The sequence below is a fragment of the Nyctereutes procyonoides genome, unplaced genomic scaffold, assembly GCF_905146905.1.
Source record: "Nyctereutes procyonoides isolate TBG_1078 unplaced genomic scaffold, NYPRO_anot_genome, whole genome shotgun sequence".
Lineage (NCBI taxonomy): Eukaryota > Metazoa > Chordata > Mammalia > Carnivora > Canidae > Nyctereutes > Nyctereutes procyonoides.
This window is the reverse complement of record NW_026575159.1, coordinates 32,821,091-32,838,820: the sequence shown is the minus strand read 5'-3', so window position 1 is coordinate 32,838,820 and position 17,730 is coordinate 32,821,091. Positions and strand designations below refer to the sequence as shown.

General features: G+C 69.4%; 1 protein-coding gene across 9 annotated transcripts in view; it reads left to right on the top strand.

Moving 5' to 3' along the window:
• PLEC (plectin) overlaps positions 1 to 17,730 on the top strand; it is a 55,118-nt gene that overhangs the window by 17,957 nt on the left and 19,431 nt on the right. For 3 of the 9 annotated variants that reach the window (XM_055314149.1, XM_055314148.1, XM_055314154.1), the window contains 8 exons: positions 13,928 to 13,989; positions 14,341 to 14,430; positions 15,316 to 15,393; positions 15,475 to 15,567; positions 16,328 to 16,494; positions 17,161 to 17,276; positions 17,356 to 17,462; positions 17,540 to 17,659. In XM_055314149.1, the coding sequence (XP_055170124.1) occupies positions 13,928 to 13,989; positions 14,341 to 14,430; positions 15,316 to 15,393; positions 15,475 to 15,567; positions 16,328 to 16,494; positions 17,161 to 17,276; positions 17,356 to 17,462; positions 17,540 to 17,659 (833 nt within the window). Of the gene's footprint in view, positions 1 to 3,561; positions 4,211 to 6,903; positions 7,172 to 8,685; positions 8,832 to 9,426; positions 9,701 to 9,741; positions 10,989 to 13,142; positions 13,373 to 13,927; positions 13,990 to 14,340; positions 14,431 to 15,315; positions 15,394 to 15,474; positions 15,568 to 16,327; positions 16,495 to 17,160; positions 17,277 to 17,355; positions 17,463 to 17,539; positions 17,660 to 17,730 lie in introns of those variants that run through there. The other 6 variants (XM_055314147.1, XM_055314155.1, XM_055314156.1 and 3 more) reach the window with 6 other exon arrangements.

Sequence of the window (17,730 nt, the reverse complement as noted above, 5' to 3'; positions counted from 1 at the left end):
TGTGGCCACCCAGGGAGGAGGGAGGAGGGTGGAGGAGGCCAGGGGCAGAGTCGATGCGGCAGGGGAGGTGGGGACGTGAATAGTGGGGATCAAGGAGCTGGCACAGGGTCCTGGGGCACCTCTGTGGGCAGGCCTCCGGCCCTTGCCCTGGGGGATCCACCTGCCCTCCACAACCAGGGTGCCCAGGGTGGGTACCCTCTGCAAGGAGTGAGTGGCCGTGGCTTCGACGTCCGGGAAGCCACGTGCAGGAACGACCCCGAAGGTCACTCAGGGTAACAGAAGCCAAGCCCAGGCACTGTGGGGGTGGGGAGGGTGGGCCACCGGGGCGCACCTGGATCCGGCCTGCAGGCCCGGCCGTCTGGCTGGAGTTAGCAGGGTGACGCTCCACGGGGCGGAGGCTGGAGGGGCGGTGCGCGGCGGGAGCTCGTGTGGGGCACCCCTGCGTGGCGCATTGATCAGCGCAGGCCCCGCCCCGGCTCCACCCCCCGGCTGCTGCTCCGGCTGGGCAGGGTGCTGCGGGGTGGTCTCGGCGTGGTGGCCGCTCCGCCCTCGGCCGTGGGGGAGACATGGACCCGTCCCGAGCCATCCAGCAGGAGATCAGCTCCCTCAAAGGTGCGGCCGGGCCGGGGCCGGGGCCGGGGCCGGGGCCGGGGCCGGGGCCGGGGCCGGGGCCGGGGCGGGGGCCGGCAGTGACCTCTGGCGGGTGCAGCCCTGCGCCCGGGAGCCTCTGGGACGCGGAGAGAGCGCGGGACCCCAGGCCTCTGCAGCGCCTGCGCCTGCGCTGCCCCGGTCGGGCCGGGCTGGCGGGGGGGTGCGGGGGCCGCAGCTGCCCCCCAGCCCCAGCCCCCCAGCCCCAGCCCTGCAGCCCCACAGCCCCGCAGCCCCCCAGCCCTGCAGCTCCACAGCCCCAGCCCTGTAGCCCCCCAGCCCCAGCCCTGCAGCTCCACAGCCCCCCAGCCCTGCAGCCCCGCAGCCCCCCAGCCCTGCAGCCCTGCAGCCCGGCAGCGCCCCAGCCCGCAGCCCGCAGTCTGCAGCAGTGCCGGGGGCGGGGCGGGGCGGGCCGGGGCGGGGTGAAAACTGGCTCCCGGCGCCGCCTCCTCCCCCCCTCGCCGAGCCCCGCCCGCCCGGGGCCCTGCCGGCGTCCCGGCGTCCCGGGGTGTGCGGCCCCGCAGCCCCGCAGCCCCGCGACCGGGAATGCCGGGCGGGCATCCCTGTGGGAGGCGCCGGCTGGGCTGGCCCCGGGCAAGTCCACACTGCGGCTCTTTGTTCTGGGGTGGGGGGGGGGTCGGGGGCTGCCTGCAGGCCCCGACTGGTTGCGCTGGAAACCTGGAGGGCCCCGGAGGGCCCGAGTGTGAGGGGAGGAGGCCGCCCTGCCCCCCGCCCCCGGGCCTCCCCAGCGGCTCTGCAGGGTGTGGGCGGGGCACGAAAGGGCACCCTTCCAGCCCTGGGGCTTGGGGGAGGGGCCCCCAGGCGGGGAGGGGACGGGAGCTGTGCTGAGCAGGGGGCTGCCCGGGCCACAGGCTCCCAGCTGCTCCTCCGCAGTCCCCAGGGCGCCTGGGCTGGCGGGATTCCCTACAGGCCCCGCCCCCTCCTGCCGACGCCGAGCGGCCCTGCAGCAGAGAGCTTAGCTTAGGTCCAGGTGTTCCGGAGGCCTTGAGGGTGGCCTGGAATCGCTTGCGGGGCATTGGTTGGTTTGGGGCGGCTGGGGATCTGGAGGGAGTCGGCCGGGGGAAGTCATCATACCAGGAAGTCGGCCTGGAGGTTTGGAGTCCGCGTGGAGGGAGGGCAGGCGGGGAGTGGGGGGCTGCAGGGAGGGCAGGGGGACACCAGGACACTGGGAGGACACTGGGCGTGCTTGGGGCACGGGGTGGGCCCTGGCCACTGCCTGAACCCCAGGGTGCAGTCCCGAGGCCACGGCCGTCCGGCTACTGGCCGAAGGGGCGTGGGTGCTGTCCACTCCCGCGCTAGCCCTGCATCCTCCCGGAGCCGCCCTCCTCACGGGCTGGCCGGCTTCCTGCCCCTCGGCTGCAGGGGAGCGGCTGCAGGGGAGCAGCGGGGGCAGAAGGAGGGGGCCGCGGACCGTGGTCTGTGCCTTCAGTTTCCAGTGCCCCGTCCACCAGCCCGGGGCCCTGGGCGCGCGGGTCTAATGAGTGTGCTCGTATGTGTGCATGTGTTTGGCCCGGCTCTGCGGTGCCATGGCAACTGCCCATAAACTCGCCCCCATCCACCGCCAGTTGGCCACCTGCCCGGGGCGCCTCCCACCCCGGGAATCCCTCCCCCCCACCGCCCTATTTATAATCAGTTCCCGGGTTAGCAGCACTTGTGGGAATGGGTGTGTCGGCTTGGGGGCGGGAGAGCCCAGATCCGGGTGCCACCGGCAGCACCGCGTGGACGCTGGGGTATTGGGTGGAATGGGGGGGGGGGCGCTGCAGGATATGCACGGTTGGATCCCATGCTGTGGGATCCTGGAAGTGACCCAGGCAATGGGTGTGGCCAGGCCGGGCTGCGGCCTCACGTGGAACCTGCAGGCGCCTGTGGTCCTTGGGCCCCTGGCCCTCCTCCACTCGTGCTGCTCGCCCTGCATCTGCCCAGCCCTGCATCTGCCCAGCTAGTCCACAGGCGCACACTCCGGGCCCCCAGGGCAGGGTGTCTGTGTGGCAGTAGGGGAACCAGGCCTGCCTGGCGTGGCAGGAACTTGGTGACTTTGATTTTTTGGGGCAGCTGAGAGTTTCTGGCTTCTGACAGCTGGCCCCCGGGGGTTGGGGTGGATGAGGGCTCTGCTCAGAGCCCCCTACTCTGTGCCCTCCTCAGAGTGTTTTGGGGTCCCTCCCAGCAGACTCTGTTCCTGCATCCCCCTTGATCTGGCTTGGTATGGGGGGTGTCAAATAGGGTGACTGCGGTCTTGGGCCTGGCATTCAGAGGGGGGCTCCGTCCCTTTTCCTGTTTGATGGACAGCAGCCAGTGGTGTCCGAAGCCTGCCTGTCCATGTGCCATAACAGCTGCCCTTGCCATTCCCCCTCAGACTTCTCTCCAAGACCCCCATATTTCTGCCCCCACCCCAGGATCCCAACTCTGCCCTGGACATCCAGTACCACCCCATCCCACCCCGCCCCAGACAGCCGAGCACCCCGCCTTCAGGTCCTGTAACTCCCTGAAACCCTGAGAGCACACCTCTCTGACTTGGGTCCCCAGCCTGAGGACCCCTCCTGTCCTGCTTCCTGCTTCCCTCCTGCCCATTCAGCCACCTATTTAGGTTCTGGGTCCACAGCTACTACGGGACTCCCTCCCCTAGTCTGAGGGATCTTGGAGGAGGTGTTTAGAAACTGATGTCATTCCTGACGTGGGAGCTCGGGCCGGGAAGGGAGGGGGCCGTGGGGTGGCGCCGGACCTGGGGCCCCGACTCTGCGAGGCCCCCCCACTGTGCGAGGGGCCTCCGCCGTGGTGGGAGGGGCGCGGGGCTGCTGAGTCAGAGGGGGCAGGGCCAGCGGGCGGAGGGCGGCGGCGGGAGGCTCGCGCAGGCGGGGGCAGGCGGCAGTGCCCGCCGGGATCTCGCCGAGCCAGGGCGCCAGGGCCGGACCGCGAGCCCCGGAGCCCGCGCCCCCCCCCCAGCCCAGGACCCCTGCCGCGCCGCCGCCCCAGGCTCCCGCACCGCCCGCCCGGGCTCTGGCAGCCATGGTGGCGGGGATGCTCATGCCGCGGGAGCAGCTGCGGGCCGTCTACGAGGTGCTCTTCCGAGAAGGCGTCATGGTGGCAAAGAAGGATCGGCGGCCCCGCAGCCTGCACCCTCACGTCCCTGGCGTCACCAACCTGCAGGTCATGCGCGCCATGGCCTCCCTGCGGGCCCGGGGCCTGGTGCGAGAGACCTTTGCCTGGCGCCACTTCTACTGGTACCTCACCAATGAGGGCATCGCCCACCTGCGCCAGTACCTGCACCTGCCACCGGAGATCGTGCCCTCCTCTCTGCAGCGCATTCGCCGCCCTGTCGCCATGGTGATGCCCGCGCGCCGCACCCCCCATGTGCAGTCTGTGCAGGGTCCCCTGAGCTGCCCGCCAAAGTGGGGGCCGGTGCCAGCTGAAGACCCTGCCCGCGAGGAGCGGCGGGTCTACCGTCGGAAGGAGCCTGAGGAGGGAGCACCTGAGCCCCCTGTGGTGCCTGCTACCACCCCTGGGAACCTGGCGAGGCCTGGCCCAAAGCCTGCCCCAGCCACAGGTCAGCTGCATCCTGGCCCTAGCCCTGGGGGACCGGAAAGGGGTGCCTGGGCCCAGGCCTGGTGGACTGGGGTCAGCAGCACCCACGTGGGGACTCGGCTCACGCCAGCAGGTGGTGCTCTCTCTGCCTGAGGGTGCCGGGTGCTCCGGTAGTGGGCCCACGTGGCTCCTCCTCCTGGCTTGAGCACCTTGGGTGGGTAGGCCAAGGAGGAGCCCATGGGCCGCAGCCAGGCCATCCCCAGGCTCCCCCTGGGGCCAGGGGTGGGGCTTGCAGGGCCTGGACTGGCAGGACCAGCTGTCAGCACAGCCCTGCCCCACTCCAGCTAGTTGCTGTCTCCAGCACTGCATTTGGCCATTGGCGGGGCACATCCCTGTGGCCTGCCTGCCCCTAGGCCCTCTCTGCAGGAGGCGGTAGCATGCAGAAGGAAGTGCCAGAGTGGAAAGGGGTGGGGGCAGGTGTCCGCGCTCTAGTAGCGCGGGGCAGGCGAACTGCCTGACCTTTCTGAGCCTTGGTACTGTCCAGTGGGGGTGACATCTACCCCCGTGGTTTGGCGATGTGCTATGTGCCTGGGAGCTTGGCTGGCGAGGGGTTGGGGATGGCCTGGGGGGCGGCCCTGGGTTGGGGGAGAAGAGCAGACCCCAGGCAGGAGCATGGCCAGTAGACCAGAGGCCAGGATATGGTGGGTGCTGGGTCCAGTCCTGGTCTGGGCAGATGGTGGAAGGTGGGTCCCAGGGGTTGCCAAGTGACCCCTTGAGGTGCCTTCCTCTGTGGCATCCGTCCCTCTGCCCCTAAGCAGCTGTGCTCCCATGTCCCATGTAGCTTGAGGCTCACACAGGTACTCTCAGAGCTCACTGGCTTTGGTGCTGACTTGGGGTGGCCCTGGTTCCCCGCAGAGTCAGGCTCGGCTCCTGTTTCCTTCTCTATGTCCTGTCACCTGGGGAGGAGCGTGGTTTCTGAGGCTCTGGGAAGGGGGCCTGGCATGAGGCTAGCCAGCGGCCGAGGTGCAGGCCCAAGGGTCTGAGTGGGAGCCCTGGTTCCAGTGTGGTCTGGGCCAGACCCCCTGGGGCTGTGCCATGGGAGCCCATAGGGGAGGATCAGTGAGGGGGTAGGATAGAGGGATGGACTCTGGGCCCTCCCTGGGGCCTTGGATGGGATGCCTGGCCTCCCCAAACTGGTCAGTGGGCCATTGACTACCATCCAGGGGCCAAGTCCCAGCCCGGGGGGCCTGCTGCCCTTGCCACCGGGGCTCCTTCCTTCTCCCCCTCTTGGATTGTGGGTGTGGTGAGCGTGAGCTCCTCGTTCCTTTCCTCTCCTTCCTTCCTTGTCTGTGGCCAGGCTGGGCGGGCACATGGTAGCAGGACCAGGCCGGGGGACTGGGTGTGGCCGCAGTGGGCAGAGCGGAGGGCACCCCCAGCCCCGACGGAGGTGACTCAGTGTTCCCTCCCAGCCGCAGCCACAGGCAGCAGCTCAGAGTTTCCAACAGGAAATGAACTCCAGCTCCAGGCTGAGTCAGGCCTGCGGGTGTGGGCTCCCCAAGGGCCGAGCACAGGCCCCGGGGGCCACCGTAACTGGGGGTGCCTAGAGCATGCTGGGGGCTGGCTACGGTGCAGGCACATCCTGGGCTGTGGGGTGGTGATGGCTCCACACTCAGGCTGCGCCTGGGATCGCCGACTTCTCAGGGTCTCAAAGTACCACCGCGCAGACCCCTAACTGCCCAGCCCCATGCCCCCATCAGCTGCTAGAAGGGCGGTGGCAGCCGCGTGTGGAACCGAGGCACCGACCACCCGAATGGCCTCGGCCAGTGGGTCGCCTGCGCCCATCGGCCCCGGCCCGGGACCGTGGATGCCGCGGGGTGCTGGGTGCCCCACTATGTCGTCCCCACCCCTGAGCCCTGGGGCCTGCTCAGCTGTGGGGAGGCCGTCCGCTGCTCATTCAGCCCCAGCCTGGCAGGGAAGCCCCTGCATCTGGGGATGGACCGGCTGAGGACCAAGCCAGCCAGATGTGGCTTTAGGGGCCACCAGGGAGGCCCCAAGGGCTGAGGGGCGGTGGCAGCAGCGGCTGCAGGGGGGCCGCAGGGCGGGGTCCAGGCCTTGGGGCTGCGGCTGCGGGGGGCTCAGGTTTGCTTTCTGTGGTGCAGAGAGGCTCTCGTGTGTGAACTTCAGGTACTTTCCAAACAGCACTGCCTTGCCCCGGCCACGCTCCAGAGCGGGGGTGCTCCTGCGGCCGCACAGATGGCCTTGGGGACCGGCTGCTGCCCACCCCGCTGTGCCCCTGGACTTCCCGTGTGGCACGCGCGACCTGGAGGGAGCCCGGGCCCAGTACGCACAGCTGCCTTGCTCTTTTTCACAGCCATGTAGTACCACGCACTGGCCGGGTCTCTGCAACAGTCACTAGCTTTGTGTCTGCACCTGTGCACGTTGGCTGGGGTGTGCGTACGACTCGGCGGGTCATCGGAGCCGGGTTGTGGCAGGATTAGGTTTGCCCCTGCCCCGGGCCTGTTTGGCGGGGTGGGAAGATTCGTGGAGGAGGGCAGAGCCCGTGGGCTGGGGTTGAGCCGGCTGTGGGGTCTGTGCTGGGGGGACGGATGAGGATGGCGGGGAGGGGTGGGCCCGTGGGCAGGGCAGGGCAGGGCAGGGCAGGCATCCCTCGGCAGGACTGGCGGGCCCTGTGCGCCGCGCTGAGGCTCGGGGATTTGGGGCAGGACCCGTCCCCTGTACCACCTGGGCTGGTTGGACCCGTCGGTCCAGTGGGCTTCAGCTCTGCTGCTTCGGCTCTGCTCGGCTCACTAAGGGGTGGCCATGAGGAGGAGTCACAGCTCCCGGGGCTGGGTGGGGAGGCCAGGGCCTGAGTGAGCCCTCCCTCTGCCTCCCACCCTTCCCTCCTTCCTGCCGTCCCAGCCGTTCCTCCCGCCGGTCGCCATGGACAGGTACAGCATGGAGGAGCTGATCCAGCTGGGCCAAGGTAGGCGGCGCCTGGCGGGCTGCGGGCGGCTGGGCTCCAGGCGGGTAGCCTGTGGCTGGGCCCCGGGGCGCTGGCAGTGCCTGCTTGGGACGCCAGCAGGCAGAGATGCAGGGATGAGCTGGGCTCCGTCTCAGAGCTGCCCGGGCGGTGTCTGGCGTGGGGATGGCCATGGGGATGGCCGGAGGCATCTGGAGGGGAAAGGCCCTGCCCCAGGTGGGTGGTGGGGGGCTGCGCTGCCCTGGAGGGGCCCCCTAGCCTGATGGAGCTGGCCTGCCACTGACTGGTGAGTCCCGGGCTCCTCTGAGGCTTTTGTCAGAGCCAGCTGCCCCAGGCCATTTCTCACCCATCTGAAATGTGGGATTGGCCAAGCTGGAGGTTTGGGGCCTCAGGCTCCGAGCTCATAACTCCTGGTCTCCCCCATCGACCACATTGCCTTGTCCCCAGCTGCCTTGTCCCCAGCATCAGAGGCCGAGCGTGGTCTGCTGTGCTTTGCTACAGGTGACCACATGTGCCAGACACTGCCTGGGCTCAGAGCACAGCCTCATGTGGCCAGAGGCAAGCCCGTCCCTTTCCTGGGCTCCTCATCTGCAGCGCCCAGAGGATAGCACAGGGGACGCCCAGAGGATAGCACAGGGGACTGGGCTCTCTGAGATTGAAATACAATGGTGCTTCACACACAGGAAATGCTACAAAATAGGATATAAATGCTTCCCTCTGGGCCTTAACTCTTTGTCTGCCGGGGCCTGAGGGTGCTTGGGAGCAGAGGGGGAGCACGGTGAGCCCTCCCCACCTCCTGTCTCCGGGCCACGCTGAGGTCTGGGTCTCCAGGATGGGATCTCTAGGCCGCCCGCCCCAGGCCTCCTGCACACCAAAGGCTGCTGGGGGTTCTGGGGTGGGGCCAGGGCAGGCCCAGGAACAGCCTGGGGCAGGGCCCTACAGCCCTGTGCTCAGGGGCTGGCAAGTGTTCACATGGCTCAGCCCGGTTTGGGGCAACCTGGATGCCTGGCTAGTGCTGTGACCTTGGGGAGCTGTTCTGTCTGCCCTGGGCCAGGTGTTGTGTTGAGTGACTTGTGTGGGGCCCTCTGGGAGAAAGGGAGCCAAGTTCCCCTTGTCCTTGTGGCCTTCCCTGAGTGTAGCCCCACTACCTCCTGCACCCTGAGTGGCTGGCAGGGCGGGCAGGGTGGGCAGGGCAGGGGCTGCATCTCCTCCTGTGGGACACGAGCCCCCCAAGCTTCAACGTCAGTGCTAGGCCTTTTTCCGAGGTGGATTCTGACGCCAGGTGGCTTCTTATTATTAGAATCATGGGTAGGAGCCTGGGGGGGAGTGTCGGGTGGTGCCGCCCAGCCACACTGGACTCCAGTGAGGGCCTGGGCCCCAGTGCCCTAGCTCTGCACGTCATGTTCTAAGTCTGGACAAATGACGGCCTTGCTTGCCCTCAGATATTTATATCCCCCCCCCCCCGGCCCCCTGCCCACCCCTCCCTTCCCCCATGGACACAGGCACTGCTGCTGACAGCAGCTCCGCCAGCCGTGCCCTCCTCCCACCGCCACCGCGGGGCTTGCGGCCGCCTCAGAGGGGTCTGTGACCCTCCCGCAGCCTGCTCCCGCTCCCTGTCTGCCCCGTGGGCTCCCGCCACCGTCCCTAATGAAGATCGTGCCTGGTAGGTGAGAGCCCACAGGGGGCCCTGGGGGCGGCAGCGGGCAGGAGGCTCTGTCCTCACTTCCCTGCGCACATCCTGCCCTCCCGGGCCATCACCCCCGCCCTCCCTTCGACCCTGTTCCTGTTCGCTGTCCCACATGGGGTCTGGGGGCTCTGGGGGGTGCTTGTCATCAAGGGTGGTTGGGTCAGCTACAAGCCTGAGGGGCCGGTGGGGGCTGGGGCGCTGGCATCTCCCCCCGCCCCCGGGTGCCTGGCAGCTGTCACCAGAGGGCTTCTTGGGGGCAGAGTGGGGTGCTAGGACACCGCAGTCACCTCCCGAGGAGACGGGGGGCCCAGGGCCAGGCTGTGCTGCGGGGGCAGGTTGTGCGTCACTAAGGCCCCTCCTCCCAGCGGGTGTGGCTGCGGGTAAGCAGGGGTTAAGGCTCCAGCTAACCTTGAGCGTGCTGGCTCTGCGTAGGGACAGCTGAGCAGGGTGCAGCCGGGAGGTGGGTGGGGAGCTCCGAGTGGCCGAGAGGGAGGAGGGAGAGGAGGCGGGCGGGAGCACAGTTGGTGCTGGGGCCGGGACTAGTCCCCGGGGCGCCAGGCAGACGGTGCGGCAGGGCGGTCTTGCAGGCTGGGCGGTCCCGGGTCCTGGGGCGCCCCCCCTCAACACCCGCCTTCCAGGCCGGGAAGGGAGGGATCCATCGGTCGCTGGCGCTGGCAGCCGGTTCCGAAGGGCGGCTTCCCCTGCTCTGCCCGCCGCTGGCAGCCCCAGAGCCATGGAGCCCTCGGGCAGCCTGTTTCCTTCACTGGTGGTCGTGGGCCATGTCGTTACCCTGGCTGCCGTGTGGCACTGGCGCAGGGGGCGCTGGCGGGTGCAGGATGTGCAAGGTAAGCGCCTCTGGCAGCTACCACCTGGCCGAGCCGGCTGCGGTCTCCAGCCACCTCCCCTGCCTGGTGGCTGGAGGCGGGGCGGGGTGAGGGGCCGCCTCCTTTCCACTTCAGGACTTCCCTGTGCCCTCCTCTTCCTGTCCCAGGGCTAAGCACCAGCACACAGTTGGAGAGCGGAGCCCCCCCCCCCCCCATCCTGCATGAAGACCCTGTCCGTTTCCCTGGGGTAGGGCCAAGGTTCAGTGTGGTTCCCTCAGCCTGGAGCCCTGTCCTGGGCAGGTGGGTGGAGAGCAGGCCGGGGCAGGTGGCTCCAGACCAGGGCCGGGAGCAGTTACAGCAGAGCCCACCCCCCGCGGCAAGTGGAGGCCTCTCCCTAGCTGCCAGCACCAGGGACTGTCAACACAGAAACCACAGCTGGCAGGTGTAGGGCAGGTGCAGGGCTGGTGTCCTGGGGCAGGTCTTGGGAGAGGCTCCTGCCCTGGACTGAGGAAGGGCTGGGCCTCAGTGCCCTCGGCTCCGGGCCCAGGACTGCCGCGGGGGCAGGCGGCCAGGCTGTGCTCGGCCTAACCCACGGCTCAAAGTCACTGGCTCAGGGCGACAGCCCAGCCCAGGAGGGGTGGGGCCCTGGGCTCCCGGGATGTGGAGTGGGTGCGCCCGCCGTGCAGAGGCGCGCCCGCCGCGAGGGTGGCCAGTGTCGACCCTGGAGGGTCTGCGCAGTCTCAGCCTGGGAACCAGAGCCGCTGGACCCCGGGGGCTGAGTCAGGATGGGGCTTCTAGGCGCGGCTTTGGGAACTGGGGAGCTGGGTGACTCAGCTGCGGGGGCGTCCAATAAAACGCATGGGGCCGCAGCTTCTCCCCCCTCCGTGGGTGGCCCTGTCCCCTGTCCCCACATGGGGAAGGGGCAGCCCCGGTGCCCCCCGGAGTGTCGGCCCCGTGGGCGCCTGGAGGGCGGGTTCCCGGCTCCTGGGCGCCCCTAGGCTCCCTGGGCCTCCCCGAGCCTCCTGGGGGCGCGGGGTCCTCCCTCCTGAGTAGGGGCGCGGCCTCCCAGCGCTGGGTGGGTGGGGCAGGTTCCTCGCCGGTGGCACCGCCCCACAGCCTGGCGGGCGTGGGCCCGGGGCAGAGGTTGCCGTCCTCGCTCGTGGCACCCGGCCTATGGCGGCGACGGGCACTGGGCGGGCGGGCGGCGCCTTCGCGCTGCGGGAGGTGCTGCTGGAGCGGCCGTGCTGGCTGGACGGGGGCTGCGAGCGGGCCCGCCGGGGCTACCTGTACGGGCAGCTGTGCTGCGCAGGTGGGTGCGGCCGCGGGGGCTGGGGGGGGGGCGCCAGGTGCAGCTCTGCCCCGCGCTGCTCCGGAAACACCTGGGCAGGAAGGCGCTGCCAGTGGGTTCCTTATCTGCCGAGGGGGATGGGCAGGTGGGCGGGGCCTGGACGGAGGAGGCGGGGAGGCGGGGAGCAGGCGGGGGAGGGCTGTGCGGGGGAGGGCTGTGCGCTAGGCCTTAAGCCTCCCTGCCGCCCTCCGTGGCCTCCGCCACCCTCGCTGTAGGGCTCCCATCCCGGGAGCGTCCACTGGCCGTGGGAACGCCAACCGTAGTCTGCACATCTGTAGAGGGACGCGATGATACCCCTCAGAGGGTCGTGGGCAGCTCTAGGGGACACTGGTTGCGGCAGAAAATCGTGCCCTGGACAGTAAAGGGTCAAGCGGACGTGCAGGACCCCCGGTGCAGGGGCGAGGGGGGCGACTGAGTATGCGGTCGCGCTGGAGGCCGTCCAGCCAGTGAGGGCACATGGGCTGTGCCAGGCTGGGCGGGTTGTCTGTTGTTTCAGGGTCTGAATCTCAGGGACCAGGGACGGGGCAATCTAATCTATGGCCCTGGGGGCAGGGCCCGGCCGGCCAGGCTGGGAGGAGAGGACTTTGGAGGCGAAGGGACAGGAGTTGCTCCCAGGAAGGAGGCACCAGAGGCAGGACGCTTCCCCTTCCCCGGGGGCCCGGCATCTGTGGAGACCCTGAGTGGCAGAAAGCCGGGCCTGGGATGGGGGCTCAGCCAGTGTCACTCGGGCCCTGGCTGATGCTTGTCCTGGAAGTCCCCGCGTCCACGTGCTGGCCCGCTGCCAGGGGCCTGAGATAGCTGCGCTCCTCACTAGGAGGGGCCCCACCTCCCCGTTGTTGCAGGGCCAGCCCAGAGGGTGCAGGGGGCAGGTGTTCAATACGGGCTTCTAGGACTCTGGGCACCAGGCTTCCTGACCTGAGGACTGGCAGGCGGGGGGTCGGGGGCGTCAGATTTGGGATGTTGAAGGGCTTGGGGAAGGTGAAGAGCTGAGGACGTGTGGTGGGATGCTGGGGACTGCTGAGCCAGGCTGAGCCAAGCCTCCCAGGTGGCCTCCCCAGGTCACCTCCCGTCCCCAGGCCCTGCAGGAGGGCGTGGGGTCTCCTGCGTCTCTAGTCAGGCTCAGCTCACAGTGTCCACCACCAGCCCGGGGGTCTGCCTGTGTCACCAAATGTGGGGGGCAGTGGGCGGTGGCTGCCGGGCCTGAGCGCCCGTTACCCCGTGGTGTTAGGGTGCCCTCCCGTGGCCACGGAGGGGCAGCACGGACGGGGGTGGGGCGAGCTTTTCCCGGAACGCCGGCGGGAGGCTCAGGGTAGGGGGGCAGCGGCTCACAGCTGGATCGCATCAAGCCAGATGCTCTGACTGGAAAATTCTTGCGGCTATTTGGGCGGCCGGGGCAGTCCCAGTGCTGGCCCTGGGCGGGAGGAAGCCCGACGGCACCCCTGCACCCTCTGCCCCCCCACCTTTACAGCCCCCAGGAGCTGTTATCGGTGAGCCCCGCCCAACTGCGTACAGGCCCCAGGTGTGGCTTCCTTTCCTGTGAGTCACTGCGCTTAGGACCCTCCCCAGCCGTGACTCACTGGCCGCCCCCTGCACCCCGTGCTCTCCACTGCCCCCCCCCCCCGTACACCTCCCCCCAGCGCCCGCCCCGAGGTCCTGCAGACTGGCGCTGGGCGGGCCTGCCCGATGAGTCAGCGCTCAGCTATGCGCGGCTCCAGCCGGCTCTGCCTCCAATGGGGGCACTGCTGGTGGGGGGGCACTGCTCGCGGGAACGGGGGCAGCCCCCCGGGGCCAGGCCAGCACAGGGCCGAGGTGGCCCCCGGGCAGGGGGCCGGGGCACAGGGGCACGGGTCCGTGAGGGGGTGGCGTTGCCAGGGCTGCGGGGAAAAGATGGTCTCTGCTCCCCCGAGCCGGCCGTCCCTCAGCTCGGGTCACCGCCGGCGCCGGCGTGCCGGGTCCCCTTGCGCCCCTGGGTGTCCCCCCGGGACTGTGGCGGGCAGGGTGGGTGAAGAAAGCCCCGGGTTTCCTGTTTCTGTGGGGCCGCGGGTGTGGCCCTGGGGGCGGGGCCGCCTCCCTCGGGCGGGTGGGGCCGGGGCGGGGACAGCGCCAGGGAGTCCGCGGGCCGGGAGTGGCCCCGCCAACTCCGTTTGGAGCGGGTGAGCGACGACGAGCGAGTCCCGTGCGGGCGCCGGAGTCGCCTGTGCCACGAGGCCGCCAGCCTGCACCTGGGGGCAGCATGTCTCAGCGCCGGCTCCGCGTGCCCGAGTCCGAGGGCCTGGGATCCAAGAGGACCAGCTCGGAGGACAACCTGTACCTGGCTGTGCTCAGGGCCTCGGAGGGCAAGAAAGGTAGTGGGCGCTCCCCTCGGCCAGGCAGAGCAGGGCAGGCGAGCTGGGGGAGCGCCCACTTCCTACCGCGCCGCAGGAAGCCTGGCACTGGCTGGGGGCCCTGGAGGGGCCGAGAGTAGGGAGCAGGCTGAGGCCCAGGTGCAGAGCCGGGGGGCGGGGAGGGCGGCTCTGGGCAAGGCTGGCGCCAGCCCTGAGTATAGGGCTGCGTGGGTGGGACGCCCGCTGCCCTGTTGGGGGATCCACCTTCCCCTCGGCCACCCCGGCTGGTCCTGGGTCCAGGCTGGGAACCTTCTGCCCAGGTCTCCGGAGGTGGCGCGTGTGGGGTGGGGCTGGCCAGGACTTGCCCTCTGGGCTCTTGGGGCGCCTCCAGCTCCGGACCCTCCCATCTCCACGGGGACTCGATGGCGCCCCCGAGCCCCCCGCCCTCGCAGCCTCCTGTGGGTGCTTGGGAGGCCGCGGGTCGTCGGGGGCTGCCCCCGCCGTGTCTGCCTGGCAGTCACCCCGGCCCCTGTGGCTCCTCCTGGGCCCTGGGTAACCTGGCTTTGTCTCCCCCAGATGAACGGGATCGTGTGCAGAAGAAAACCTTCACCAAGTGGGTGAACAAACACCTCATCAAGGTTGGTGTTGCGGGTGTGTGTGGCCGTGGGCAGAGCCGCGTGCGTGGGGGTGAAGGGGGTGCCCCGGCCCCGCGGCGAGAGCAAGGGCTGCCCACTGCTGGCCTGGGGTTCAGCTCTCATCTCTGAAACTTGTTCTTTTCTCCCTGCCTCCTCATGCTGCTCCTGTCTCTTCCTCCCTTCCTCTTCCTTCTCCTCCTCTTCCTCGGCCTCCTGCTCTCCTATAGCACTGGAGGGCAGAGGTAGGTGCTCCGTGGACATGGGACATGTGGCGGGGTCTGTGCCCGTCCCCCGGCCAGGGCCTGTGGGTGGCCATGGGGGCCGCACCACAGCCCAGTACCTCTGTCCCCACAGGCCCAGAGACACATCAGTGACCTGTATGAAGACCTCCGCGATGGCCACAACCTCATCTCCCTGCTGGAGGTGCTCTCGGGGGACAGCCTGGTGCGTGTGCCTGCCCACCTGCCACCTCTGGGGCCCCGCCTGCCTTTCACCTGGACACCCCCGCCTGCCTTCCTGCACCGGGGCTTTTCCCACATGCCCACTCCACGTCCAGCCTGGCCTAGGCCCCTGGAGTGCTGGGCCCAGCCCGGGAATGGCCCCGACCCCCGTGCGAGGGCTCCCGACCCTCCTGCTCTTCGTGTCAGGGCCCTGACCCAGTAACCTCACCCTCTGCTCTGCTTTGGTTTCTCTGCTGCTTGGACTGTGAACCTTGGCCTCTGCCCTTTACCCTATGCCCTGCTCTGGCCGGGCAGCCAAGAGAGCGGGACGTAATCAGGAGCTCGCGCCTGGTGAGTGGTTGCGCGTGCTGGCTGAGGCAGCGCGTGGGCTCCCCGAGACCGGGAGCCCAGCTCACCTGGGGCTGGTGGCCAGTCTGGCTCGGCCCGTGCCTGGCGCTTGGGCAGGCGGCTGGCTGCCTGATGTCCTGCCTGTTGCGGTGCCCGGGGCTGGGCCTGGGACCCAGCGGGGCCGCCACGCCGTCCAGGAGGACCCCTCCCCCAGTGCCACTGCCCTCCACCCGCGGCTTCCTGGCTCCTGTCCCCTCCCACCCCTTCCTTCCTCCCTACAGCCTGGGCCTGGCTGCCGGACTTCCAAAGCCCCTGCTGGGCCTGGCCCCTGGGCCAGAGGCCTCCCTTCTCTGGCTGGGGAGGGTGAGGGGAACTGGGGCATGGGCAGGGCTGCAGGGCTGCCACCCACCTGGGGAAGACCCGCAGTCGGGTTAGCGCAGAGGCTGTGGGGGTTCTGAGGGCAGGCTGGGGCTGCCGCTGGTGGGCGGACGGTGCCTGTGCTCCGGGGGGGACCGCTGATTGGCTGCGCCTCTTCCCACAGCCCCGGGAGAAGGGCAGGATGCGCTTCCATAAGTTGCAGAACGTTCAGATCGCCCTGGACTACCTCCGACACCGCCAGGTGAGGCCGCCCGGCTGGCTGCTGGCCCCGACCCCCCTCCCCGGCTGCCCACTGGTACGACTGAGCCTCGTTTGCCCGCAGGTGAAGTTGGTGAACATCAGGAATGATGACATCGCGGATGGCAACCCCAAGCTGACCCTTGGCCTGATCTGGACAATCATCCTGCACTTCCAGGTAGGGCCTCCGGGACTGGCCAGCGTCTGACTGGGTGTGCGGCCCCCGAGCTGGGGCCCCTGGCGTCCTGGCACCGCAGAACCTTCCCGCCAGCCCCGGCCCTGCACGGTCTCCGTGGCCTGAGGGCCCAGGGCTCTTGGGGCCTGCTGTACAGTGCCCTCTGGCCCCGGCTGGGCAGGGCCCGAAGAGCCTCCCTACAGAGGAATGCGTCCTCTGTGCGCTGCAGCCTCCTGCCCTGGGAGGACTGGGGAGAAGCGTGCTGTGCACCGGCTGACTCACCCGTTGCCTGCCCTGTCCGCACAGGAAGCCACAAATCTAAGAGCTGAGCAGGCAGGGAGGCTGGCTGGCACGGCAGCTGAGTCACATAGGCTGGCAGGCCGACAGACAGGCAGACAGGCTGCCAGCCATCCCGGGCCCCTCCTGCAGCTAGAGAGGGGCTGGTGTACCCCCCCCCCCATGGTGGCCTTTCCAAGGCCTGGGGCTGCTGGGCCAGCTCGGGGGCCCTCAGCTGCTCCCTGTGGCCCAGCCCCCCTCGACTCAGGGAGGCGTCCGGGTACCCACCACGTGAGGGTAGCATGGACGGGGGGCTCTGACCTGCACCCGAGGCGTGGGTCCCCGTGGCACCCCTGACGTGGGAGGGACCCCGGGAGGCCTCACTGTGCCTCGGCTGCCTGGCAGCTCCCGTGTACTTCAACGGGAGGCCATGGGCGGCGGCGGGGCCCGCGGCCCCGGCTGAGCACGTGCCCACTGCGCGGGGCAGATCTCGGACATCCAGGTGAGCGGGCAGTCAGAGGACATGACGGCCAAGGAGAAGCTCCTGCTGTGGTCACAGCGCATGGTGGAAGGCTACCAGGGCCTGCGCTGTGACAACTTCACTTCCAGCTGGCGTGATGGTCGCCTCTTCAACGCCATCATTCACCGGCACAGGTACGTGGGCTGGCCTCCCCCCCCCCGGCTCGGAGCAATCCAAGCAGGTCAAGGCCGGGCCGGTGGCAGAAGGTGCATCTGCCACTGACAGGAATCTGCTGCCCAGGGTGATTAGTGCCAGCCCCAGCCCACCCCGCAGGTAGGGTGCCAGCAGGCCCAGCCCCACCCATGTCCCTCCCTCCTCAGCCCATGGCCTTTCCAGAAGTTTTGCTGGCTTCTTTGAAGCAGGATGGCCCGTGGGTGAGTGGCTCTCAGAGTCGCAAGCCTCAGCCTCCACGTGGCTGCCCCAGAAGGGGCCAGGGAGCCCAGACCACGGGGGGAATGGCCCTCAGTGGACCTCTGCTCCCACCCAGGGCCCGGGGCCTGGTGGACAGGGCAGCCGCAGGACCTCTGGGCCGACTGGTACCCTCTGCTTGATGTGTCCCCCCGTGTCTCTGCCCACTGTAGGCCCCTTGAGCCCCCAGGGGCGAGGCCCAAAGTTCACAGCGTCCTACACGGGGCCACATAGGTGGGCAGTACTGGGCACTGGTGGGCGGGTGCTGTAGTTTTTAGGGTGAGCGTGGGGTCGGGGCCCCTGTTTGCAGGTGGAGGACTCTGTTCCTCTGTGCCCGTCTGTGCTGACCCACCGTGGGCGCCTCACTGTCCCACCTGCCCCTTTGCCCACAGGCCCATGCTCATTGACATGAGCAAGGTGTATCGTCAGACCAACCTGGAGAACCTAGACCAGGCCTTCTCCGTGGCAGAGCGGGACCTGGGCGTGACCCGGCTCCTGGACCCTGAGGGTGTGTGCCCCTCCCCCTGCCCCCTTTTGCCCCCCCCTGCAGCCCCCACCCCCTGCTGACACCCACCCCTCCCACACAGATGTGGATGTCCCTCAGCCTGACGAGAAGTCCATCATCACCTACGTCTCCTCCTTGTACGACGCGATGCCCCGAGTACCTGATGTGCAGGACGGGGTGAAGGCCAACGTGCGTGCCGGCCGGGTGGGCTGGTGGGGGTGGGCTGGGCGGCCCGCGGCCCCTCACGGCCTCTCGCTCGCCCCCAGGAGCTGCAGCTGCGCTGGCAGGAGTACCGGGAGCTGGTGGTGCTGCTGCTGCAGTGGATGCGGCACCACACCGCCGCCTTCGAGGAGCGCAGGTTCCCGTCCAGCTTTGAAGAGATCGAGGTAGGCCTGGCCCCTCGCCCGGGTCCCCTGCCCCCCGCGGGGTCCAGGCGGGCTGCTGACACTGTCTCCTA